We start from the raw sequence: 27553 nt of genomic DNA, 5'->3' as shown, positions 1-27553 counted from the left end.
CGTAAATAAATATGGCTCTGTCCATTGGAGGACAATTTTGCCAGTGTCTCGTAGGTATTGCCGTTGTACGGTAAAAAAAAATCTAGAAAAATAAATATGAGAGGTAATGGTGGATGAACTATGACAGCGCAAATTCTCGTTGACGTTTATGATAAACAATGGGTTCACTTGACAGAAAGTGTTAAATATCTTGTAACTCATATGCACAGGCTGATTATGTTTTGGGCGAAATGATAACTTATTTATTTTGTTCAAGAAATTAAAAAAAATATTGTATAAAAAGTTTTTTATACTTAAAGTTAATTGTTTTGATCTAATTTAACATCATAAAATATGGGTACTTAAAGTACAATTCAATAGAATCTGTCAATTTTCTACATATTTAAGACACCCTATCGTCGGCACACTTGATTATATATGTCCCTGTTGTTGCAATTATCATCTAAAAGGAATAAAAAAAGAATAATAGTCACATCACAAAGCCCTAGCAGCCCGGTGTTTATATTAGTAGGCTGGAAGTGTCTACAGGATTGTCAGATTCTATTGAATTGGAGTTTAATTTGTGAGCACCTTGTATTAGCGTGATAAATCCTGGTTGTGGCAGTAGTTAAAATTATTTGTTTTCAATGAGGGCACATGTTTTCTTGAGATATCCATTTGACGTTAGGTACAGTCTTGCTTGTGATTGGCCTTTTAGTTATTTAACCAATCACAAATGTGACGCACGGTCAAACAGACCTCACGATACTATAATGCCAACTAGTCTGTCATAGAAACTCCGTGTAGTTTTTGAAATTTTGGGACTAAATATTTTACATGTTCTGATTTATGTACGTAAGTCTCTTTTTATATTGAAAGTAAGTTATCAGTTACTTTTAACCTTCTATCTGGTCCCACCTACTAATAATAATGATATCAAAGCGGTATATGGTTAAAAATACCGAGCAAATACGAGTCGGACTTTCGCTCTAAGGGTTTCCTACAAATTTGTAGGTATCTTTAAATAACCAGTGTTAGTAGCGCCCTAGAAAATAAGCAAAATGTGCGTAGTGTAGGGTCTTTTTATTAAATTAGTTGCTGGTAAAGACAGATATAAAAAATAATATTTTCAGATTTTTTAATGGATACGAAATATGAGGTACCTAACACTGGAACTGGAAGTATCCTGTATTTTCTAATTTTCCGGAAATTTGACTGGAAACCCCGTTTGAAATATGTAACTGTATCTTTGGATTCCGTTGATTTAGAAGTTTAATTTTTTTCACTGTTCCATGGAATAGGTAAACGTAAGTATTTGATATTAATTTCAGTTGGATTTTTTGAACAAGAGTCTTGACTCTAAGGTCTTGACAAACGGATGGACGGACAACAAAGTGTTCCTATTAAATTAAATATTATAATAAATAGCTATGTATTTTTTTCAGGCCAGGAGCCCATATTATTTTAGTTAATTCTATAATGGTTGTGGTGCCGTTTGTCGACTAAAGTCAAAACCTTAAAAAAAAAGCAAAATATGCGTGTTCATGCAGTTCACCTTCACACTGTAAGAACACACACAAATCACACAAACCCATCCATCAAAAAGAAAAAAAATCTTTTAGTTCATTGATATGGACCTCCGCAAAGTAACGCCTGATTCAATAGGAAATTCTTTTAGTTCCTTAAAAAAAGGTTGATAACCACTGGCCTAGAAAACAGTTTAGATGGTCGCATCTAGACTAAGGTAATTTTTCATTTTGTACAGGATTTTCCAAGTTTAGGTATATTATATTAGGCTGCTGTCTTGTACTATTTTCTATTCTGTGCTGCTATTTACTCTGAAACTACTACGTAATAATTCTCAAGCAAATTTAGCCGTTATCACTCTATTTGTAAGTTTGATTATACTTATTGACTTCAATCATGATTTTTTTCAAAATGTTTAAACCAACCATTACGTGTAAGAGGGGGGGCTAAGCCGCGATTACCTAAAAGTAATTTTGTCACTAAAAAACGAGTGATTAGTAAGTTAGACAAACCATTTTTCGAATTTGTGCACATCATTAATTAACGCGTTGCTTTTTAGGGTTCCGGAGCCAAAGTGGCAAAAACGGAACCCTTCTAGTTTCGCCATGTCTGTCTGTCCGTCCGTCCGCGGCTTTGCTCAGGGACTATCAACGCTAGAAAGCTGTAATTTTGCACGAATATGTATGTAAACTACTCTACTTTCTTTCTTTCTTTCAATAAAAATTAAAAAAAAAAATTTAATGTACCTCCCATTGACGTAAAGTGGGGGTGATTTTTTTTCTCATTCAACCTTGTAGTGTGGGGTATCGTTAGATAGGTATTTTAAAAACTAAAATAGGGGGTTGCTAAAACGATTTTTCGATTCAGTGATTTGTTTGCAAAATATTCAACTTTAAAGTGCAAATTTTAATTAAAATCGAGCGTCCCCCCTCTAAAATCTAAAAAGGTGGGCGGAAAAATTTGAAAAAAAACAGAATTGTAGGAAGTATACCAAACTTTCAAGGAAAACTATAACGGTTAAGTTTGCTTGAGAATTATTAGTAGTTTAAGAGTAAATAGCAGCCTAAGGTATAAAATATACCTAAACTTGGAAGATTCCGTATAAAATACGAAACCCTTAGAAAAATATTACTAATTTTTTTCGTAATGGCTACGGAACCCTATTTTGGGCGTGTCCGACACGGTCTTGGCCGGTTTTTTCATTACAGTTAGTAATTAAAACTCACTGTACAAAACAGGTACATACAAAATTAATTTACTTTTAATTTGACAGCTGACAGCTCAGTGACAGGCCCTTACGTCGTTTGTTCATTAGCGAGTGCAGACATGTAATTCGTTATTATATAAAAAATAAAAATTTCTCATGTGCAGAAAAGAGCCTTTTTATTTGGTTCTCCACACTCACGTTGCCATAAAGATGACAGAAAGAAACATTGCATATAGGTAATAAAAACAGGTAGGTGTAAATACATAAATTATCTCGTCTTATGTTTCTTATAATTGTAAAACAGCTCAAATTTTTATTACTTTCAGTAAACAGAGCGTTTACACGGTACTTAATTGTAATTATACTAGCAAATTCACGACCACATATTGTGCTTCTGTTAGTTCATTACAATTATACCATCTTAAGATTTGAACGACATTAACAAGTATTCTACAAACTGGATCTATTCATATTTTAAAAGCCAAAGTATATGAATATGTGTGAGAGAGAGAGTGTTTGTTACTCTTTCGCGCTAAAACGGGTGTGTGAATTCGGATGTGATTTACTAGTGATAGTACATACATGAATGTCTAGAATAACAGATACTCCACTTGTTGTCATGTTATCCTGTAATCTCGGGAGAAGGCCTGTGCCCAGCAGTGGGGCTTATATAGGCTGAGATGATGGATGACACTTCTTGCAACGTCAAAGACTAAATTGCATCAGGTCAGCAGCAGGTTTAACCTAGCTCAGAAGTCAGGGACTTTATTTTGATTCTGTACCTTATTGTCAATAAAAAAAAACTTTATTATCATTATTATAATTGTACATTACTTACTAGTGTACCTAACTATCGAGAATAACTCTGCGAACTTTGTGGGATTCCGAAGGATTAATTCAAATACCATATTTAGGGACTGTTTCACCACCCATTGATTAATTCTATTTTACGGATAAATGTGATGCCGTCTCCGTCTATTCAAACGAAACAAACAGAGACGGCATCACATTTATAACAGGAGGTTAGTGTTTCAAGCGAGCAAAATCGCGGGTAAAGATATTACAAATGCGAATTTACACACCAACACAATGTATACATCTGTGTGCGTGCATTTGTTATATTCACGCTAAAATGTCTGGACAGATTTTGACGAAATGTGTTATGCAGATAGCTAAACATCGGCCATAGTCCTATGGGATCAATGTAAAACACTTGTATTCACTACTACTTATTCTGTGGTAAAACCCAAAATATTGACTACTACGTCTAGAGATATGAGATTTAGCATGGGTGTCCGTTATACAGCCACGCGATCTTTAATTTGGAACCCACAAAAATGGAATATCTGTCATCTTGTATGACAGTTCAAAAGATTTTTTTAACAAAGTATTTAGATCACAAATTAAAGATGGCAATGAAGACCACGATGCAAGATCAGGGAATTCCTAACTATAGTAATTTGGTAATCTCTCGGAATTTCAATTCGTCGGCTAGACCTAATGGTTTAATACTTATTAGTTATATTTGTATTTCTATAATCAATACCAACCGTTCTGAACATAGTAGGCACTTCGAAGTAATCCTGCGGGCTGTCCACAGCCACGGCGAACGGCGCGGCGCAGATGTTCCTCAGAGAGCGGAGCATCATTAGCGAGCCCGTCGCCGCGCCCGTCGTCGACAGCAACGTCTTGGCACTATCCCCCGTACACTCATTCAGCAGATTCCACACCCCCCGCCAAGCCCCAACGCAAGCCACCCCCGCCACGCAAGTATACAGTCTCGAGAGCACATAGTACGTTATCCTCCCCCTATCCGGACACAAATACCTGCTCAACTGGGTCTGCCGCAAACACAACAAGAAGTCACAGCACAGTCCGAAAGCAGCGCACACCGCCGCGCTGCCGACCTGGTTCTCCGGCAGAACGTACAAGTCCATAAGCGACCAGGTCGATTTCCAGTAGGCTACCACTGCAGGGGCCACCACGATGCTTGCGAAAAGAGTGTCAGCTAGCTCTAGGAGCGCTGCGTGGGCCCGCGAGCCGCTAGCCAGTGTGTCGGCGAGACCTGCCGTACTTCCTCGCATGTCTGCTGCAAGAGTCGAGCGGCTTCTCAACGCGACTGTATTACTGGTAATTCTATTATCATAGCGTCCCGCGCCGTGTGCTGTGACGCACTACAACTAACTTGTTGGCCGCGCGGCGTACACGACGATTTAAAGGCGAGCGTGATAAGGACTCGCTCCTATTGAGCTCCGTGCGAGTACACCTCGAAAGATAAAGGTTCAACTCGTCTGGTTAGAACAGGACGCGCGCGGAATATCGCTCGTTCATTGTTTTGCTTCCATTTAAATTAGGTACAATTATTTGCTAACTTATCTTAAGAAACGTTACCTTATTATGCTTAAGAAAACTTAAATAGTACCTTTAACAACGGAACTAGTGTTAAGAGAATTATCTTTTAAACGAACAGTTCTTGCATATTTTATCTCAGAAATAGATATTATTGTCTGAAGCGCAATTGCTTTCACCACTTTTTTTATCACACGGTATTAGAATGAGGGTAAGAAACAGTTGGTGAATGTGGTCTCCTTAGCGTTATAGACAATATGGCTGTCGGCGGCAGATCGTAAAATCCGCCAAATCACGAAATTCCTAGGCATATCATGAAATGGCGCCTTTTCATGAATTGGCTAAGGGACATCCGCCATATCGTTAAATACTCAACGTTTAACAATTTGCCTAGTGACGTTTAGGCAAATCATGAAATTCCTAAGCATATCATGAAACGCATGTTCTGGAAATGTTGCCCTATCGTTGTTTTTACGAGTATTTCTTTCCAAAATCGATGTCGCCATTTACCTCTCCTGCTGTTATGCGTTTTTTCAGCTGTAACTTTGCTACATATCCAACAACATTATCCAAGGCATTACAGCCGTGGGGACCTTAGCCTGGACAAGTAAATCTTTCCAGGGTCTGATCTATTCGTGGCTTTCCTTCTCCAACCTTTCACTCCCAAGATCTTGGTGTCCTGTTGGACCCGGTACAACCATCTGAGCTTGGGCCTGCTTCTACTTCTGTGGCCCTCCGACAGGCATTCCTCAAGGCGCTTGGGTATTCTGGGCTTATCCATTCACACCACGTCCAGCATAATGCAGGCGTTCAATCTTTATAGTCTTAATGATTGTAGGATGTAGGCTCATCGTACATTTGGTATAGCTGTTGATTATAACGCGTTCACTATCTCTCTTCTTCTATCAAAGTTTCAAATGGCATCGAATTCTTAACCCTTAAAATGACAAAATTGAAAAGTTCATGATTCAAACCCCATCGTTATCTTGTAGTTCAAAAAAATCTACATTAAAAATAATTCAAAAAGGTAGTCTTGAATCATGTGCATTTTGGCGCACACTGCCAAGCCAAATTAAGGGTTAAGTATAATTTTGCTACAGACTGAACTTGATTAAATGATCATATGGATTTTTATCCGTAAGCGCAGTCACGTTGTTGGCTCATGTGGTATTTCCATTCCGCATATTATTTAGTTCTGTATTGTAAATAAATATATCGCTGTTTCACTTTTTTGTTTTCATATGATTTCAATTACGTACTCCCTTGTCTTGAGAATGTCTTTAAGCGTATGTAAACTTCTAGCGGCTTAAAGAGGCGGTTGAACCTTCGAAAGATGTTTGCGTACATAAATGCAATGCAAATACAGTTTTGGTTGTTGGACTTTGTTTGAAGATAGAAGTGGTTATATCTTCGACGTGTCACTATATTACTGAATGCTTAATCGTATTTTCTCTCAGTAGACGTTAACAATTTATAGATACAAGTATAAACAAGGTCGAAAATACAAACTGAGACATGGGTGCACAGAAAAACCAGAAAAAGAGACCAGCGCTGGGAATCGAACCCAGGTCCTCAGCAATCCGTGCTGCGTGCTATAACCCCTACACCACCGCTGGACAGGAATCAAGACACGAATTTTTCCTATGCATACATATCTCAGGTTGCTTATTTCTACTACGCTACTTACGCAGCAGCACTCATTACTGACTTAGCGAAACATTCTACTTGATTTCTAACTCTACACTTGTAATTTCTACTTGTGAGTTGCGGTTTGCGGTTTGCCGTTTGCAGAAGAAAATGAAAATTGTTCGAAAATCGGCCAGTATTAAATTATCTAAATAGTATGCAATCTTGCTAAAACATTTCATTGGCGTATGCTGCATTTGTAACTTTTAGACTGGGCACAGTGAAAAAGGGATTAAAAAAAACACATACAACCTGTTTTAAAGTATAGTGTAGTCGATTCTTCTCACAATTTTGAGCAAACTACTTTCAGATTTCCTGTTACTGTCTTAATTAACTCCTTATACATATAGTTTTTGACAGAATTATGCATTTGCTTATCTAGTAGGTATATTTATTTCCCAATATACTGGCTAAGTTGCCAAATAACATAAAGATATTGTTAGAAAGCCGTGATGGCCTAGTGGTTTGACCAATGGCTTCTCAAGCAGAGGATCGTGGGTTCAAAACCGGGCTCACACCTCTGAGTTTTTGAAATTCATATACGAAATTACATTTGAAATTTACTACGACCTTTAGGTACGGTGAATTAAAAAAATATGAGGAAACCTGCACAAACCTGCGCTGTAAAGCAATGGTGTGTGAAGTTACCAATCCGCACTGATCCTGCGTGAGAACTAAGGCCTAAGCCCTCTCATTCTGACAGGCGCAGCAATATGTTAGCTGGGATCATGACAAGTGCTAAAAATGCTCAGTGAGTGTTTTTGACATCTTTATTTCTCTAGTGTCTATTCTAAAAAAAATATCATCATTAATAAAATCTCCAGACAAGGTTTCTTCAAATGTTTGGGTTTGTTTCTTTGAACACCTCTGTAAATTTCAGTATCATAAACTTGTGAGCAAAAATTTGATCAAAAATTTACGAGTATGAACACGACTCTATTGTTAACGGCGTAGAAGCGTGTTCAGATATTTTTGATCAAAATTTTGCTCAGAAGTTTACGAACTCGACTGTACCAAGTGTACCACATCAAAAGCGTGACTAAGTACATTTTGTCCCGACTAAATAATTATTTGTTTTTATTTGCATAACGTTCTTCAGATGTTTTCCCGCACCGAAAAGTTGAGTTTTTTCATTGTAAGAGTGCCTTTTTTTGCAGAATTAAGTAATTCTGGGTTCTTCTTACTCAGAATCATTAGCACTATTGTTTTGGACGAAGAAATTTGCGTCTCTATTTTTTTTAGTCAGTTTTGTCACTTTTCTCATACCGTCACAAAAGGGACACATAAAAATTGTATGGAAAATTGGGGACATTATTTTCCTTCGTCAAAATCAATAGCGCTCGTGATTCTGAGTAAGAAGAACCCAGAATTACTTAATTCTGAAAAAAGACGAGGGTGCACTTAAAATTAAAATCACCAGTTTATTAAAAAACAATAGTCATCTGACATTGTCCTGAAAACACGACTTTACAATTGCATCACAGCACATCAATTGATTGTGAAGCGGCGGCGAAATATTTGACAGGTAGCAGGTATACTCCAACGGGCAGTCTACGCTCACTAACATTGCCATTCTATCACATAATTTAAAAAAAAACGGCCAAGTGTGTGTCTGGCCACGCTCAGTGTAGGGTTCCTTACTAATATGCGACAAATGTGCAACATTTAGTGTTGATCGACTGTTCAATCAAACAATTGTTTATTGCAAGGAAGTGAGTAAGTACTTACAGTTATTATATTAATACTAGCTTTTGCCCGCGGCTCCGCCCGCGTGGTATTCGGTAATTGTGTCCGGTCCCCCGGGAAGTGTGTATTTTTCCGGGATAAAAAGTAGCCTATGTCACTCTCGGGCCCATAAACTATTTCTATGCCAAAAATCACATCGATCCGTCTCTCCGTTACGGCGTGAAAGACGGACAAACACACAAACATACAAACACACTTTCGCATTTATAATATTAGTATGGATTAGGATATCACAGCCGAATTATTATAAGTACTATCATTATTATTTTTCAGATTTTTCACGGAAAAGGGTTAGGTTGTAGGGGGAAGGGGACAATGACAATAGACTCGGATTTTCAAATAGAAGGGTCCCGTGAGAATATCTCCTTTGTGTTATACCAGATGTCGTACTGTCTACATTTTACCCAAATCTATCAAGCCTTTTTAGCGTGAAAGAGTTAAAAAATCGCACAGAAGCACGCATGCACATACTAACAAACGTTCATAATATTATTAGTATTTTATTTGTTTATTTCTAACACATTAAGTTAACAGTTACAACCGAACACTACGTCACATTACTTTAGGTCACACATATTACAATAAAAATAAGAATAACAAATTCACATCTCAAAAAATGCATATTATTATCTGTACCTACTGATACTGAAGCCGTGGTGGCCTAGTGGTTTGACCTATCGCCTCTCAAGCAGAGGGTCGTGGGTTCGAACCCCGGCTCGCACAGCGGAATTACATTTGAAATTTACCACGAGCTTTGCGGTGAAGGAAAACATCGTGAGGAAACCTGCACAAACCTGCGAAGCGATTCAATGGTGCGTGCGAAGTTCCCAATCCGCACTGGGCCCGCGTGGGAACTATGGCCCAAGCCCTCTTGTTCTGAGAGGAGGCCTGTGCCCGGCAGTGGGACGTATATAGGCTGGGATGATCTGTACCTACTAAATAACAATTAACCAAGGAGTTAATAAGATAGGATTAAAAGACACACAATTCTAAACAGATCAATGCAATCTTAGTCTAATAACATCGTGGGGGGCTACTCCGACATTCGGGATTCAAAGTTCATATTGTGTCGTCCCTCTCACACTCCTATTAAATGGTGACCTGTCGTTTTGCCGAGTTTCATTACGCAGATTTTCGTTTCGCAGACAACTGTCGGCAGATTTTTCTTTTGGCCGAGCAACGTTTGGTATAATTTCGTTACGCCTATTATTCGTTTCGCCGAGTAGTCGGTAGGAAGAATAGCGATAAGCAGATTTACGTTTAGTAGATTGTTTGTTTCGTAATTGTTTCAGTTAACGAACAACTGTTCGTCGAGACACGATAAGCAGAGTTATCACATGGCATTCATATTGTTAAGTAGATTTAATGTTCAGTCGATTTTTGTTTCGTAATCTGCGAAGATAAAATCGGCAAACGACAGGTAGGATTTTACTGAGTTGACTATATAAATATACTAGCTTTTATCAAAAATGAAGTTAGGTGCGACGACGAGCGTCAGCGAGGAGGAGTGTTAGGTAGAATTGCGACCAACAACGCACGAGCCGAGCGAGCAAAGCGAGCGTGCCGCGGTAGCGGCCGGCGAAGTGCCAGAACCGAACTGCTAGCATCGCGACTTGGTTGTTTAAACTCCAATGTAAAATAAATACAAATGATGGTCAAAAATACGTTATTACTTGCGTTATACGTTTGAAACTTGTGAGCGTACATAAAAAAATCATAAGAATGCCATAGTGTAATCCACACATATTCACGGTATTTAATACCATTCCCCATGCGAAACGAAAAGATGCGAAAAGTTGATATGCGCACTGAATAATAGTTCAACCGTTACAAAAGCGAAAGGTTGTTCGACCAAATGTGCAAAATGTGTAGTGATTAATAGGCTAAACGAATTTCTGTAAATAGTTGTTCGGCTTACTGACTCATATGCCAAGTAAATAGTCTGCTAAAGGTTGAGTTACGAAAAGTTAGTCTGCGATACAATACATCTGCGTACAAATTCCTCGGCGTACCGTTACTCGGCGAAACGTTGTCTGCCAATCAATAATCTGCCTAAAAATAGTCGGCGAATCATTAGGTAACCCTTTTAAATACTATTATCGTGAGCAAGACGATACGATACAAAGTTAGAAAATCTAACTATATGTAGTATAAGGCGTGCTCATACAGATATAATACGTTACAATCGAGGTAGGTAAAAATAGTGACCCTCAGCCTAATGGAGATAATAGCAAATCGGGAGTAGGGAACGACAAGTAACCGCTTCCTCGCGAGGACTAAAGTGGACATCATCAGGACCCTGACCTTCCTGTCATACTCAATATCGGGCCAATTATACAGTTACCGTGATTAACTGCCCAGGGTTTCATGCATGAGTACGTTACGACGAAGGATTAAAAAAGGATTTACTGACATTCAGTGTTTGTGAGATAAAAACTTTTTAGTCTTGCAAGCCTAAAATGTTACTAGCCGTCGAGACGGTTTATTATTTTTATAAATGAAAAGTTTCGTTCTTGTTTCGTTCTTATTCTTTTAAGGAAATGCGGCTTTTATCGTTTAAATTAACTAGGTTTTGCCCGCAGCTTCGCCCGCGTGGAATTCGGTTATCGCGCGCTGTTCCCTCGGGAACTGTGCATTTTTCCGGGATAAAAAGTAGCCTATGTCACTTTCTGGCCTATAAATTATCTCTACGCCAAATATCTGTCGCTCCGGTTCGACGTGAAAGCCAAACATACAAACACACACACTTTCGCATTTATAATATTAGTGGATATTATAAATTCAGTACATATTGAAAGTCGTCTACATGAATTTACTATCTTGAATTCGGACCAATTTTGGTGTAATTTTGGAATTCAAATTAATACCGCCAAAGTAAAGGATCAAAGTGTAATTGTGCTGAAAAATAACCAAATTTTCGTTGTAAATTAATTACGTCCGAATTGAATTTTACCTATTTTATAATAGGTAAAATTCTTATTTTCGGAGCAAAATGAAATACGTAATACTAATAAGTAAATAAAGTCTGATATAAGACCAAAACGTAATATGTAGGCTCGAAAGCGAATTATTTGAGGTGGATCATATTTACAAATATTTTTTCTGAGTCTACGTAAATATTTTTTCTGAGTCTACGTAAATACAAGTACAAATTTAATGGTCATTCTTCCTTACGGTCTATATAAAATTTTTCAAAGGACCATGCGTCAAAATGGACCAAAAACGAATAGAGCTGAGAGTTATGTCATTATAATGGTCTGAATCTCTACTTTATTTATTTATATAGGCACCAAGTTCAATTCCATTGTAAAGCTGAGATATTTATATTTTAGTCAGAGTCAGAGATTTATGAGAAATCGTGTTTTACCTAGACAGTTCAACTTATAATTGCTTTAAAAATAAATTAAGACAAATTTTACCCGTGTACAAAGATGTGTAATACTAAAAATATTTATGTAGCCGATTAAACATTTTTATTTAACAATGTTCTCCAACATTTCACACAAGCTATTTATTGATGTTCTGCGGGTACTCTCCAAGTAAAACACAGTTTTTTACTCGTATTTTATTTATTCGTATTTTAGTCAGAACTAAAATGCCAGTTTTGGAATGGAATAGAACTTGGTGCCCATAGAATGAAATGAAGTAGGTACAGTCAGCAACAAAGATATGAATACAGCCAAGGTGGCAAAAATATGTATACACCACCTAAATGATCAGAAAATAAAGCCATTTAAACATATTTTTGGCACTTTGGCTGTATTTCATATCTTTGTTGTTGACTGTACATGTAAAGACCTATTTAATGACATAACTCTCAGCTCTGTTGGTTTTTGATCTACCTTCCATACAAAGTTGCCCATGGGCATTTACCATAAGACAAGATTCAATTTTTGACAATATTCAGGATGGTCAATTTTCCTCCTTGATATATTTGGAATTGGTATTTTACTGCCTGGGCGTATAATTTTGAGTTGTCAATTTTCCATTTCTACCTACACAGTAAATCTAAAAGTTCAACCGACTTGATAAACCAACTCCTTTTTTCGAAGGCGGTTGAAAATTATAAAGTAACTAATTTTTTTTTTCTCAAAAATGTCCGTAAAAGGTGACATTATTCTTTACATATCAGAAGGTGAAGTGCATAGCTTATGGTCAGTGAAAAATTAAAAAGTTAAAAAGATTGCAGGCGCTCTAGCTCGACAATAATAAATTAGCGCGCCTGCCATCAGTCATAAAATTAAAAGTTAAAAAGGCCATGGAAATGTTGGCACAAGTCGTATACAGCCAAATCTAATGGGTGGTATCAGATATTTTGTTTTAACTTCAGACTTTTTTTATTGGGTCTGAAACAGCTTGTGGTGTTTTCGACGGAAAAATACACCTGCAGTTCATTTTTAATGAGAAAAAAGGCGGGAAAGCAGACAAATAATTTTACTCATACTCAGCCAGAAATTGGCTACTTCCAGGCCACAACAATAATCTACTATTAGGTATTGTGTTTTTCGTTTTTCATCAGTCCAGACTTAAAAGTAAACATTTCATATTGTTTTTGTGTGCTGCAGTGCAAAAGGGTAAAGGGTAAAAAAAAGGTTAAACTCACTGTGATTTTAAACCTCGTGCTGAAGATGTAAGTGGGCTCCTTCCCATCAGTGACCAGGAAGCATGGCGACGCGAGAATGTTCCGAGAGCTGCGCAGTGCCACCGCGCACGAGTAGAACAGTAGTGTGAACAAGGCGATAGTCGCAGGCCTGGAACAAGCACCATCTTCGGCCAACACGAAGTGCGAAATTCAAACTTCGTAGCTTGCGTATATTATTTAATCTGAGTGGGACGGTACGATACGAACTTCGAATTTAGAATTTCATAGTCAGGTTTTGTGAGGGTAGTAATATATTGGCGGATTCGCTGCAATATTATTTGTGAGCAAAAGAGACAAAAGCCCTAGTAGCTTAGCCATGTGACCTATGATCTCTTAAGCAGAGGATCTTGGGTTCGAGCCAGGGCTTACATTCATAATACCATAACTTTTTCGGTGAAGGAGTCGTGTGGCAACCTGAACTCATCTGCAAAGAGTTCAATGGTGTGTGTGAAGTTCCTAATCTGTATTGGGTCTGCGCGCGAATTACTACAGCCCAAGCCCCCTCATCCAGAAAAGAGGACTGTGTCCAGCAGAGGAATGTACATAGATCGGAGTTGAAGATATGTAGGTCAATTGGTGTCATCCACTTAAGTACGGGTCTATGCTTTCGCATATCCGTAATATCACTTTAGGTGTACAGTCGAGTTCAGAAACTTGTGAGCAAAAATGTAGTCAAAAATATCTGAACACGCTTCTATGCCGTTAACAATAGAGTCGTGTTCAGATATTTTTGATCAAATTTTTGCTCACAAGTTTATGAACTCGACTGTAGGTTATTTTGTGAGGATGGTTTTACAAAAAACAAAAGAAAAAAAACAGGAAAAAGTTGAGATACACATACAAAGGCGAATTTATCCCTTTAAGGGATACCAGTCAATCTTTGAGTGGAAGAAAGGAGCAAAATGCCACTCTAAAGGCGAGCTGGCGCGGGTGCACTGCTCGGGCGCACGCCTGCGGGCGCGTGTGCAGGTAAAATCCGTCGCACGCGCTGCTCATACAATTTTTCAATAGGCGTCCACTCGCTCTGTGCAAACCGCATCAGTTTGCGTGTGCCCTAAAAGCCACAAGCCACCCGGTCTCCCTATAAGGTACTCTGTGCTATAAGTATAAAATATACTGTAGTCTTTGCCACCCGGCACCCGCCCGAGCCGCACCGCCTCGCAGCGAGCGGTTAGTATTATTTTCTCAAAAATGTCCGTAAAATTTGTCATTATTCTTTACATATCAGAAGGTGAAGTGCATAGTTTATGGTCAGCGAAAATTAAAAAGTTAAAAAGATTGCTGGCGCGGTTGCTTGACAATAATAAATTAGCGTGCCTGCAATCCTGCAATCAGTCACAATTTTTTTTTAAGTTAAAAAGGCCATGGAAATGTTGGCACAAGTCGTATACAGCCAAGTCTAATGGCTGGTATCAGATATTTTGTTGGAACTTCGGACTTTTTTTATTAAGTCTGAAACAGCTTGTAGTGTTTTCGGTGGAAAAATACACCTGCAGTTTATTTTTAATGAGAAAAAAGGCGGGAAAGCAGACAAATATTGAAATAAAATTAAATGTTGTAATATTTTGAGAAAAAGTTTATTCTATTTCAGAATTATTCACCATTTTTGAGAAAAGCTTTATATTAGTCTCGGCTGGAATAGCAATTGCTGGCTTCGTATTAGTAAAACAGACTCGCAAGCTCGTCGGTTTAACACTCAAACTCAGCCAGCAATTGCCTACTTCCAGGTCACGACAATAATCTACTACTATTTGGATTTTTAAGGGTATGCGCTCACTTAATTCGTGAACCACGCGAGGTCCACTCGTTTTTGAACGCGGCGTCCACCCGTGGACCAACTGTCGACACCGAGTAGCCGCCGAACGACAAGGCAGTGCCGGAGGGCTACTACGAAATGCGAAAATCGAAGTTCGTATCGTACCGTCCCGCTGACGCTAATATTTTAATACAAGAGTGAGAGGGACAGTACGATACGAACTTCGATTTACGAATTTCGTAGTAGCCCCCCAGATCGGATGCCGGGTGGCTCTAATGAGCTGTGACCTTTCTAGCTTACCTGTGGTGATGATCAGCTTTTGGCGCCACGATCGCCACGGCGGCGTCGAACAGCCCCCAGCCGCCCCGCCAGTGCATGATGTTGCTCAGTATAAAGATGTACGTGTAGATCCGGGATAGCGCGCGCTCCCGCAGCCAGCGCCCGGCGCCGCCGTCCGCGCGCCACGCGCCGGCTGAGCGGGCCAGTAAGTATGACCTGGAGTTATAGAAAAGCACAAATGTAATGCAGAACGGTTTTCTATTGGTTTTTACTGGAAAAAGTTCGTATTTATCATGCTCTCTCAACTAGCTTCAGTACTCATCGTACAGCCATACAAGTTTCATTTTGACATTTGACATTAAATAATAAAATTCCATAATGGATGGATGGATGGAGAAGCCGTGGTGGAGAGAGGATCGTGGGTTCAAACCTCGGCTCGCACCTGGGTTTTTCGAAATTCATGTGCGAAATTACATTTCCTGCGAAGCAATTCAATGGTGTGTGTGGAGTTCCCAATCCTGGGCCTGCGTGGGAACTACGGCCCAAGCCCTCTCGTTCTATGAGGAGGCTGTGCCCTACAGTGGAACGTTAGGCTAGAATGATAAATAACAGAGCGCTTCTCGTACCTCAACAGCGCGAAGCAGACGTGTATGACGATGGCGAGGGTGTAGGACTGCGCGTAGGGGAACAGCTCGCGGTGGATCTCCATGAGGCCCCAGGTGCCGCGCCACACCCCCACCACCAGGGGCGCCACCACGAAACAGCTGAACACCGCGTCCCCTGGCACAAACCAAATGGGTAACTAGTGCTTTCCATCAGGTGAGACTGCTCGTTTGCCTCCTACACTTAGCACTTGCACACGAACGAAGGGTTCCGTACCATTATCTATTCAACATAATACATGCAAAAAAACGGCAAAAAATCAAGTTTGTTGTATGGGAGCCCCCCTTAAACATTTATTTTATTTTAATTAATTATTTATTTTTAAAGAGATTAAACAACTAAAGATTATGTGAATATTACAAGCGTGTATCTGTTGCCGTTATTAATATCAAGCAAAACAATCGCGTTTGTTGAAGGGAGCCCCTTAAATAGTTATTTTATTCTGTTTTTAGTATTTGTTGTTATAGCGGCCACAGTTATACTTACATAATCTGTAAAAAAATTAAGTGACGAACTATTTCGACTCAAGAGATAGAGCTCTGTGACAGACAGACGGACAGACAGACAGACAGCGGAGTCCCTAGCGGTACCCTAAAAAACTAGTAAGAGTCCAGTCAGCCCATAACAGCGTCAACGCATCACTTTGCGAGACTCTTTGTAAAGGAGTCAGTAAGAAAGTGGATAATGAAGGAAATTACCCCACATAGCTTGATGATTGATGAATATAAAGTTGAACTCCAGCGGTTGTCGGTTCTTCGACAGATGTGACCATGAAGGGTACCAACCTGCACCATATTCGAAGTCTTCGCAGCAGCATGGTACTTCTGCGACGTCCTTGAAAGACTCCACCGAGCCCGCTTTCTCGAGGTCGCGGGGCTGTACTTGTATGGTCTCCTGCTCGGGAAGCAGACTGTCCGTGGCATTTGGAGACATCTGGATTGAAGAATGTAACATTTTCCTACTGATAATATAAATAATCGCGGATCGGCAAGCGCAGCGTAGGACGTTCACCAACGAGATGGACGGATGACCTCGTTTAAGGCGGGTTCACGGTGGATGTAAGTCGCTGCCAACCGAAGCAACTGGAGGTTTATGGGGGGAGGCCTATGTCCAACAGTGGACGTCCTACTACTACTAGTGTTTACTCGCGGCTTCGCACGTGTAAATCATGTGATCCAGGAGTTAAACTAAAATTCCAGGATTTTGCGAAATTCCCATAGGAATTCTCAAAAATTTTATCGTTTTCACTTTAAAAATAACTGTGTTAAATTTCATGAGTTTAAGCCCAGTGGTTGAGATTTCAAGATTTTATCGCTATCCCGTGGGAAAACCGGGATGAAAAGTAGCCATATGTCTAAATAACACATTTCATCTCAATCTGTCCAGCCATTTTAGCGTGAAGGAGTAACAATCATATACATACACACACACAAACTTTCACATTCATAATAATATAAGTAGGATATAGGCCGCTGCGAAGTGACCGAAACGTCAGGGTGATCCTAATTATCCTACCAAGGACCATATATAACAAAGACTTAGGTATTATTGATTCGCAGCCTTGATCCTACTAATAATTCGAAAAAATGTGAGAGTTAGTGAAAATATTTGTTTTCTCAATAATGCAATAACGTCTGAACCAATTTAGTTATTTTTTGGGATAGAGATACATAGTTTAAACTCAGAGGATGGTCACAGAAAAAAAATAACCGGGGAAATTGCACAGTTACCGCGCGATAGCCATAAAAATTCTTATCAGATGAAATCGCGGACAACATCTGGTACAGTCGAGTGCAAAAATATGGGCCTATCAAACCCTTCAAAATATAATATGTACTTACTACAGACTCTTATTCCGACGTAATAAGGCCGTGGTAACATATTTTTCAATGGTTCGAAATACATATTTTGCACTAGACTGTACCTATTTAACATGTCTCGTGTATTACGTTAGATACGGAACCCTGTACGAGCAACCAACGTGCACTTAGCGTTGCTTTTTTTTGTATTCGACTGGATGGCAATCGAGCAAGTGGGTCTCCTGATGGTAAGAGATCACCACCGCCCATAAACATCTGCAACACCAGGGGTATTGCAGATGCGTTGCTGACCTAGAGGCCCAAGATGGATACCTCAAGTGCCAGTAATTTCACCGGCTGTCTCACTCCACGCCGAAACACAACAGTGCAAGCACTGCTGCTTCACGGCAGGATGAACGAGCAAGATGGTGGTAGCAATCCGCGCGGACCTTGCACAAGGTCCTACCACCTGCAAAACCACCTGCTTTTGTACATGAATTACGTCATTAGCATTTATAGAGGATTAAAATAAAATAACAGCTCAGTGACCCAGTGTGTATTAATACTTATTAACATAACAATGAATATGTTTATGAATAAATTTTCAACAAGTGGTTACCAACAGTATTATATTAGCATAATAGGGAAGGCAACGTCCACAATAAGGCTAAATATTATGTAAAATAAATGGTTGATTCCAATCTCTATGGAGGTCTTTATAAATTAACTACAGTCGGGTTCTTACAACCCTGAACAAAAACTCAGTCTTAAATATCTGAACACGCTTCTAGGCCGTTAAAAATAGAGTTGTATCCAACATACATTTTTGATTTTATCAATTTCAGGAACTTTGCATAAACGAACCCGCGCCGAATTTTACAATATCTCCCGAGAGAATTTTGGATAAAAAAATGACTGTCATTCCAACTTTTCAACTGTCTACATACCAAGACACAGTGACTATGGAGCTCCGCGTTTTGGGTAGTTTTGGCCCTTCGGGCCGATGCAAACTTAACATAAACAAAGCCTACCTACGTTTATGTGTCGATTAAAATTGGGAAAAACGCGATTGTGAAAATAAGATTCAGTAAAAAAGCTTATCTATTGGGAAAAAAACCGGCCAAGAGCGTGTCGGACACGCCCGAAGTAGGGTTCCGAAGCCATTACGAATATATTAAGTAATATTTTTCTAAGGATTTCGTATTTTGTACGGAATATTCCAAGTTTAGGGGATTATACGAGGTTTATACCATTATTTTTTCTTCCTATTCGCGATTTTGCACAAAATAAATTCCACACAGCTGAATTTGATCACATGCGTAATGCTTGACAGTCATTATTTCTACGCAATCTTGTTTCTTCCTATTGACGATTCTGCACAATATTGCGTAGCAAACAAGATTGCGTAGAAATTATGACTGTGAAGCATTACGCATGTGATCAAATTTAGCTGTGTGGAATTTATTTTGTGCAGAATCGCGAATAGGAAGAAACAATAATGGCATAAACCTCGTATAATCCCAAATTTGATCCAAAATTCTGGGACCAACTTGTCTCTAATCCCAGCGGTTGTAATTTAACGCGCTAAGGTTACATTACAATTGTATAAAAAGTCGTCTTAAAAGTTTTATAATTTCTAAATTTCTGCGCAAATTCGCTGGGTGCGCGATGACAGCGCCAACTAGCGGTTACAATTACGGCGGACTTTGAAATATCAAATTGCTGGCTGTCCTTACGAAGAGTAAGTAAACAAACAAATAATTTCAATGAAATATCGTAATTTTACATAATATTCTATTCGATCATGTATATATATAGTGTCAATAATAACGTTGAACTTTTTTATTTCCCGTCTAAACATGACTGATCTAAGGTACGGATAATCAAAAATGACAACCTGTCGAGGCCAACTTTGGTTTTCATAAACGATGTCGGCCAAATAGGCATATCACATTGGCAGAGGGGAAATAGATTCAAAGGCTCATCCCGTCCTTAATAATCTAAGCATTAGGTACCATCAGCCAAATAAGTGGTCTATCAATTTTTGAACAAGTTCCTATCAATTGAATATGTGGCTAAAGTCGAACTTTCAAGTTGACAGATACGTCTGTTGGCATTATTTTTTTGGCAACTTAGAGGTGGTAGACCACATATTTGGCTGATGGTACACCAATTTGAAAGGGGCCAGTATTATCTAATCAATATGCAACCGGGTGAATATTCGGGCGTTTGTACCGCCGTCATTTTTCTCAACACTTTTTTTATCAGATTTCTTAAGAAATAGGTACAACAAACATCAACATCCGACACATATTGATTAATGTTGACACATGTTGATGTTTGTTGTAAGTACATATTTCTTAAGAAATCTGATAAAAAAAGTGTTGAGAACAATGACGCCGGTACAAGCGCCCGAATATTCACCAGTTCCTCGCTAAGACTTTTAATTGCCGTATTTGCATTTGTAAACTTACACTGGTTACAGTCAAAGAGGAATAAAAAAAATGCAACGTGGTTTAAAGTCAGGTTTACAGTTATTTAATTAACACCTTGTACGCTTGTAGGGAATGAAAGTGAACGTAAAAAAGACGAAAGTTATGGTATTTGAAAAGGAAGAGAACGTAACGGAAGTGTGTGTCCGGATTGGTGACGAAAACTTGGAGCAAGTGAATGAATTTGTGTACCTGGGATCGATGTTTATTACTAGGGATGGAAAGTGTGAAAGTGATATTGAAAGGAGAGTAAAGGCTGGTAACGTAGTGAATGGAGCGTTGCACACCTTTATGAATAGCCAGGAAATCTCCAAAAGAGCTCGTCTGGCTGTGCATAGAGGGGTGCTGGTACCAACACTCATGTATGGAAGTGAAAGTTGGGTGTGGCAGGAAAGGCATCAGAGTAGAATAAATGCGGTAGAAATGAGAGCGTTAAGAAGTATGTTAGGTGTGAAATTGAGTGACAGAATTAGAAATAGTGCGATAAGGGAACGCTGTGGTGTAAATGAAGGTATAGTCACACGGATTGAGAAAGGGATGCTTGGATGGTTTGGGCATGTTGAGAGAATGAATGAAAACAGATTGACTAAGCAGATCTATAAGACGAGCGTGAATGGGAACGTTGGGAGAGGAAGGCCTAGACGTCCGTACCACGATCAAATCGGGGACGTTCTGAAGAAAGGTCGGGTCAGGAGTACTCTAAACCGACGTGAATGCATGAAAAGATTGATGAATGTAGAGGAAGCGAGAGTTGTATGCCAGAATCGTAGCAAGTGGAAGGATGTAGTCTCTGCCTGCGCCGTTGGGAAAGAGGAGTGATTTTATGTATGTGTATGTTGTACGCCTATTCTATTATAATATAGTTTGCAAGAAATGTTGCAATTGAATAAATACTGAATAAATTATACTTTTCTATAAATGGTCTGTGGTGGTTAAATAGACTTACTTACCAATTTATTTTTATCGTATTGATCCAAACCATTGTAAGGTTGTGTTACATTTTACATTATAACCGTCGCCCACTGCGCACAGTTAGCTACTGTTGTTGCCGGCAATGAGTGGTGTACGACTAATCGATACGTTGAACCGACCTTCACGATGGTTGTCAAAATAAGTGACTCATATAAAGTGGTTATTACGTTAATCTAGTTTAAACTATTTTTCATTATTAATAAAACTATTTGCAACCGACTTCAAAAAAAGGAGAAGGTTCTCAATTCGTCTGAATGTATTTTTTTTTGTTTGTTACGCGATAACTCCGCCAATGGTGGGCCGAATGGCAAAATTCTTTTTTTTATTTTAATGGACATACTTCCGAGATGGTCCCATTGACACCAAGTCAGGATCTGATCTGACAATGGAATCTTAGAGAAATCGAGGGCAATCCTCGAATTTTTTAAAGCACGTTTACATTCAGAAAGTATCATTTGGTGAATTGGATCTGATAAAAAAGACCGTAGGTACTGGCACTCTGTTATAAAATAATATAACTATGCTGTGTTTGAGCTTAATGGAATCGTTGTGAGATGCACTTTGGCTACAAATCACTAAAAAGTATGAAATTTTTTTTTAACAAAAAATGGAATTGACTTCAAAAACCTACAAAATAATTTTCTACTATTTAGTTTGAAGTCGTTGCCTTAGCACGAGATTGAAGCCCAATATATAGTGTAGGTGAGGTAGACGAATATAATAAATAAATAAATATCACGGGACAATTCACACCAATTGACCTAGTCCCAAAGTAAGCTTAGCAAAGCTTGTGTTATGGGTACTAAGCAACGGATAAATATAATTATATAGATAGATACATACTTAAAATACATATTAAACACCCAAGACACGAGAACAAACATCCGTATTTTTCATACTAATATCTGCCCCGACACGGGAATCGAACCCGGGACCTCAAGCTTCGTAGTCAGGTTCTCTAACCACTAGGCCATCTGGTCGTCTAAATAAATATAGTTCCACTCCTGCTGACTCGTGCTGAGGCACCGACTTCAAACTAGTATAAAATTATTTTCAAGGTTTTTGAAGTAAGTTCCTTAATTTGTTAAAAAAAAATCACGTGGAAATTTCAGGAGGTATAATTCTATTTTGGCGTATCGACAAAATTTATTCGGTTTTTTTCCTATTTTTTATATGTTATCTTCCTATTTTATACGTAATAAGTTGCTATTAAAAACTGGTTTAACAGATTATAAGTACAAGTATAATTCTGCAGACAGAAATAACCTCTTCAACGCTGTTTGAAATAAAATGTTCCACAAATAACTCTTAAATATGTCGACAAGCCCAATGTCAAATGTTACAAACACGAAAGAACGTAGAGTAAATACAGAAATTATGAGCTCTGCAGGGCTACTACGAAACTCGAAACTCGAAGTTCGTATCGTACCGTCCCTCTCGCTCTCGTATTAAGCAGTATGAGTGTCAGAGGGACCGCACGACACGAACTTCGAGTTTCGTTGTAGCCCTGCTGACTTCGGAATAGCCAATAATCAAATCTAAAACAACCGAAAATTCTGCCATTAAAACATCGACTGCAGCTACACCAAATAATGTTGCAACTCGACAGGAAATAGGCCTCGAATTTATTTTTAAGTCGCCTGTGAACTTTTTAAGCGCAAATCTAATGACACCGCATTATATTTATGAGAATGACAGGCGAATGACAGAACGCTCCTTATTGTTAAAGGCTTTTTTAGGGTTCCGTAGTCAACTAGGAACCCTTATAGTTTCGCCATGTCTGTCCGTCTGTCTGTCTGTCTTTCCGTGGCTAAGCTCAGAGACCGTTAGTACTAGAAAGCTGTAATTTGGCATGAATATACATATCAGTCACACCGACAGTGGTAAAATAAAAAAACTATTTTTTAAAGGTATTCCCTCCCATAGACGTAAAGTGGGAGTGATTTTTTAATAGTGTGGGGTATCGTTGGATAGGTCTTTTAAAACCATTGAGTGGTTGCTAAGATTTTTTTTCTATTCAGTGATCTGTTTGCAAAATTTTCAACTTAAAATGGCAAATTTTCATTAAAATCGAGAGTTTTCAAAGTTGATTATAATTATCTGCCATTTTGATATTTCATATAACTTCGTATAAGAAATATTAAACGTATAAGAAGTATCAAACTTGTGTTGTGACGTCACACGGAAGTAGCACCATATATTATAGGTAGAGTCATTTACGATGACGAGTGCCGTGGTTCTTATTACCTACAATGTCATTAATGTCTAATTTTGTCAAAATCACGCGTCTTCGTGGATGGCACTAGGTATATACCTACTGCATAGAGAATAAAACCGGCCAAGAGCGTGTCGTACACGCCCAGGATAGGGTTCCGTAGCCATTACGAAAAAATCAAATAATATTTTTCTAAGGATTTCGTATTGTGTACTGAATCTTCCAAGTTTAGGCATATTTTATACCTTAGGCTGCTATTTACTCTTAAACTACTAATAATTCTCAAGCAATCTTAGCCGCTATAATTTTCCTTCTAAATTTGATATATTTATTACCATTCTACATTTTTTCAAATTTTTCCACCCAACAGTTTAGATTTTAGAAGGGGGGGACGCTCAATTTCAATGAAAATTTGCAATTTTAAGTTGAATATTTCGCAAACAGATCACTGAATAGAAAAAGTGTCTGAGCAACCCCACAATGGTTTTAAAAGACCTATCCAACGATACCCCAAAATATAGAGTTAGTCGAGAAAAAAAATCACCCCCACTTTACATCTATGGGAGGTACCTACCCTAAAAAAATGTTTTACTTTTTTTTATTGTACCACTTTGTCGGCGTGACTGATATGTATATTCATGTCAAATTACAGCTTTCTAGTACTAACGGTCTCTGAGCTTACCCGCGGACAGACAGACGGACAGACATGGCGAAACTATAAGGGTTCCAGTTGACTACGGAACCCTAAAAAGTAAATACATAGAATTTAAGAAAGATTCATAAACAGGGTGTAATCGTTAAGTGTAGATATCAAAAAAGTTTAAACTGATATCAAAAGTACGTTACCCAATGAGTAAAATCACATCAATAACTTAAAAAAAACAAGTAATTCCCAAATATTAACTTCAAACCCTCCCATACATTTAGCGCCGTTAGTCGAAAGGCTTTAGTTAAAGGCCTAGTCATAATCACCATTATCATATGGTTTATGTTTATTTTTTATCCACGTATCCATATATATCAATCCAATTATAATTTTCAAATTTTAAGAAAAGATCATTTAGTTGTCATTTCATTTAGAAACATTGAAGCGGGCCCGTCAATGTATCGCACAACAAGGGCGTCACTTTGAGCAACTGCTGTAAACAAAAATTGTACTTCCTTAAAAATAAATGATAAAAGATAAATCATAGTTTTATTATTTTATTACAGTTTATTCGTGTAAATAATAAATCTTAAATAGTTTTATCTCTCACGGTAGGCAAACAGCCTCAAGGAACGCCGTACTAAATGTAAGGGAGCGTTTAATCTATATTTTTTTAATATTAGTACTTTAATTTAAAAATATGCTATTAATGTGCTTTTTGATATCAGTTTAAAGTATTCTGATATCTTTTACATGTACAGAATAATCGCCTGGCTACACTTAACGATTACATTCTGTATATACCGGGTGTGGCCTATAACACGACCAAATATCGATATCAAATATCGTTTTTTATTGTGTGGTAAATAAATTTATTCATTCTTAAAATAATCAAAGCAAGATCGTACTCGTCTTACTAAGCGAGATTAGTTCAACGACCTTTAAAAATAATGGAGTCTTTAGATTTTCCATTTTTCATACAAATTAAACAGTGTTATCAATCCACGACATCCTTGAGCCCGATTGACGTCGGCTGTACGCTGTGACAAACATCTTTTTTTTTTACATTGCTTCGTCGAATAAACTTTAAAGTGTAAAACTAATTATTTTTAATTCGCTGAACTAATGTTTGTTCAGTTTATATGAGTACGATCTATGGTTGAATTATTTGCTCCTGTTAAAGGCCATGCCGAATAAAATTTTCAACTGACTATTTTTTGTTCAGCAAAAAATTGAATGAAATTGTTCGCCTTCGTACATCTCTTTCTCTTGTTAATTGTAATTTTCATTTGTTTTATGTACAATAAAGAGTTAAAATACAATACAATACAATTGACTGTCTTTCTATATTTTCTAAATAATACACAAAATAAGGATGAATCAGCGGCTCTCAAACACCGTATTAAAATTTGTCTGTCAGATCTAGCCAGCTTCATGTTTAAGGATGTACAATTGTACAGATGTACTTATAAAAAACCAAAGAAGATGACCTGTCGTATGTAGTAGTGCACATAATTGATGGGACTTAAGTCATTTTTAGGGTTCCGTAGTCGTAGTAACTGGGGACCCTTATAGTTTCGCCATGTCTCTCCGTCTGTCCGTCCGCGGCTAAGCTCAGAGACCGTTAGTACTAGAAAGTTGTAATTTGGCATGAATATACACATATAAGCCACGCCGACAGTGGTTTTTGTCTCTGTCCTAAAACGATACAGTTCGAGAATGTTCCCTACCCATTTAGCATAAGAATATCGTCCCATCCGACGAATAAGGTCACTTCTGCAAAATTGTTACTTTTCACTAGGGGCATTTGAATTTTCGCTTAGTTTAATTTGATTATAGCTTTGTAAGTAATAGAAATTCGTCAATGCAATTAAGTATAGTTTTTACTAGAGTTGTCAGGATTACTTTTTAGTAGCAATCTTTTTTAAATGTTAAGGCTTTCAAGGAATTCTGGGTCTTAAAGTAATATGTAACTGTTTTCGTGGGAACGCACAGCCAAAAATTCGGTGTTAAGAGAATATAGAACTATCTTTGTCGGAGTTTGACTTTGTGAACCGAGGTCTATAGGCATATGAAACTTTATTCCTCGGATATTTTGATAATTTTTTCATCAACATGTGACTATCTATTTATCTATCTTCTACGCCGTTAGCAATAGAGTCATGTTCAGATATTTTTTATCAATTTTTGCTCACATGTTTATGAACTCGACTGTACGTGATTATTCGCAATGACGAAATAAATAATAATTAATGCTTATTACAAACAACATTGCCCATTAGGTACTCACAATATGACACTTGTTCCTTGTGCTTGTTTGTTATGATCGCACATGAAAATTATATAAAAAGTTTTAAAAGTAATGTATTTCATCATCATCGTGATCATCACATCCGCAGGATGTCCACTCTTGGACATAGGCCTCCCCCATAGCCCTCTAGTTGCATCCACCGCGAACCCGCCGCTTTAACTAGGACATCCTTCCATCTCGTTGGAACTTTTCGGCCCAAACAGCCATACGTTCTCCATCCTATATGGCCTGCCTATTGCCACGACTTCAACGAGCTAATTTATTTGGCCATGTCGATAATGGTGACCCTTGTTCTTCTAAATATCTCCTCATTTCTAATTCGATCTCGTAGAGAAATCCCGAGCATAGCTCTCTCCATAGCTCGCTGAGCAACTCTGAGCCTATTTATAAGGGCTATAGTGAAGCACCACGTCTCCGATCCATATGTATTGTCATCACTGGCAACACACATTGGTTTAAAAAGACTCAGCCTTAAGGCACTGAGGAATTTTGAACGAAAAGACATTGCTGAGTTTTCCAAACGGTGCCCATCTGTGTTGGATTCGACGATTGGTCAATCTTCTCGAAGTTGAACTTACCTAATTTGACGGTTTTTCCTATGTATACATATGCGTCAACAACTTCAAGAACCGAATTCTCAACCAAAATAGGAGTAGACACCTGTTCTTGACACTCGATTGAGGTTTTCGAGTAGCGTACTGAGTTCTTCCATCGACTTTGCCATAACCACGATATCGTCGGCAAACCGAAGGTGAGTGATGTATTCGCCGATGAGATGCCTAGTCCTTTCCATTCCAAAAGCTTGAAGGCGTCTTCGAAAGCGGCAGTAAACAATTTCAGAGATATGACATCTACGTATCTTACGCCTGTTTTCAAAGGAATCGCCTTCGAATTCTGTTCGTGTACTCGGACCGACATAGTGGCGTTGTTATACAAACACTTTAACACTTCGATATACCAATAGTCAATGGTATCGCTGGAGAAACTCACGCACCGCTTACGTTTCGACCGAATTAAAGGCTTTCTCGTAATCCACAAACGCTAGACATAGTGGCAAGTTATACTCTTCGGTATTCTGTATGACTTGCCGCAGCGTATGTATGCGGTCTAAGGTACTATAAGCCTTTTTGGAACCCGGCTTGTTCAGGTGGCTGGAAGTCATCGAGCCTGCGTTCGAGACGATACTTGCGACATAATTAGAGTTAGAGTAACCGTTTCGGTATCAGAAATTTCATTTACAGGCGTCAGTTCCTTTGTAGGCGATGGTTCCAATATTGGCGATGT

At 38.4% G+C, this 27553-nt stretch overlaps 1 protein-coding gene across 5 annotated transcripts in view; it reads right to left on the bottom strand.

Moving 5' to 3' along the window:
* fusl (transmembrane protein fuseless) overlaps positions 1–27553 on the bottom strand; it is a 55268-nt gene that overhangs the window by 18903 nt on the left and 8812 nt on the right. For 2 of the 5 annotated variants that reach the window (XM_074093719.1, XM_074093721.1), the window contains exons 2-5: positions 16620–16767; positions 15798–15951; positions 15193–15387; positions 13098–13245 (exon numbers count right to left, since the gene is read on the bottom strand). In XM_074093719.1, the coding sequence (XP_073949820.1) occupies positions 13098–13245; positions 15193–15387; positions 15798–15951; positions 16620–16767 (645 nt within the window). Of the gene's footprint in view, positions 1–4263; positions 4968–13097; positions 13246–15192; positions 15388–15797; positions 15952–16619; positions 16768–21075; positions 21168–27553 lie in introns of those variants that run through there. The other 3 variants (XM_074093720.1, XM_074093723.1, XM_074093722.1) reach the window with 3 other exon arrangements.

The sequence above is a fragment of the Choristoneura fumiferana genome, chromosome 10 (assembly GCF_025370935.1).
Source record: "Choristoneura fumiferana chromosome 10, NRCan_CFum_1, whole genome shotgun sequence".
Lineage (NCBI taxonomy): Eukaryota > Metazoa > Arthropoda > Insecta > Lepidoptera > Tortricidae > Choristoneura > Choristoneura fumiferana.
This window is presented reverse-complemented; position numbering and strand designations above follow the sequence as displayed.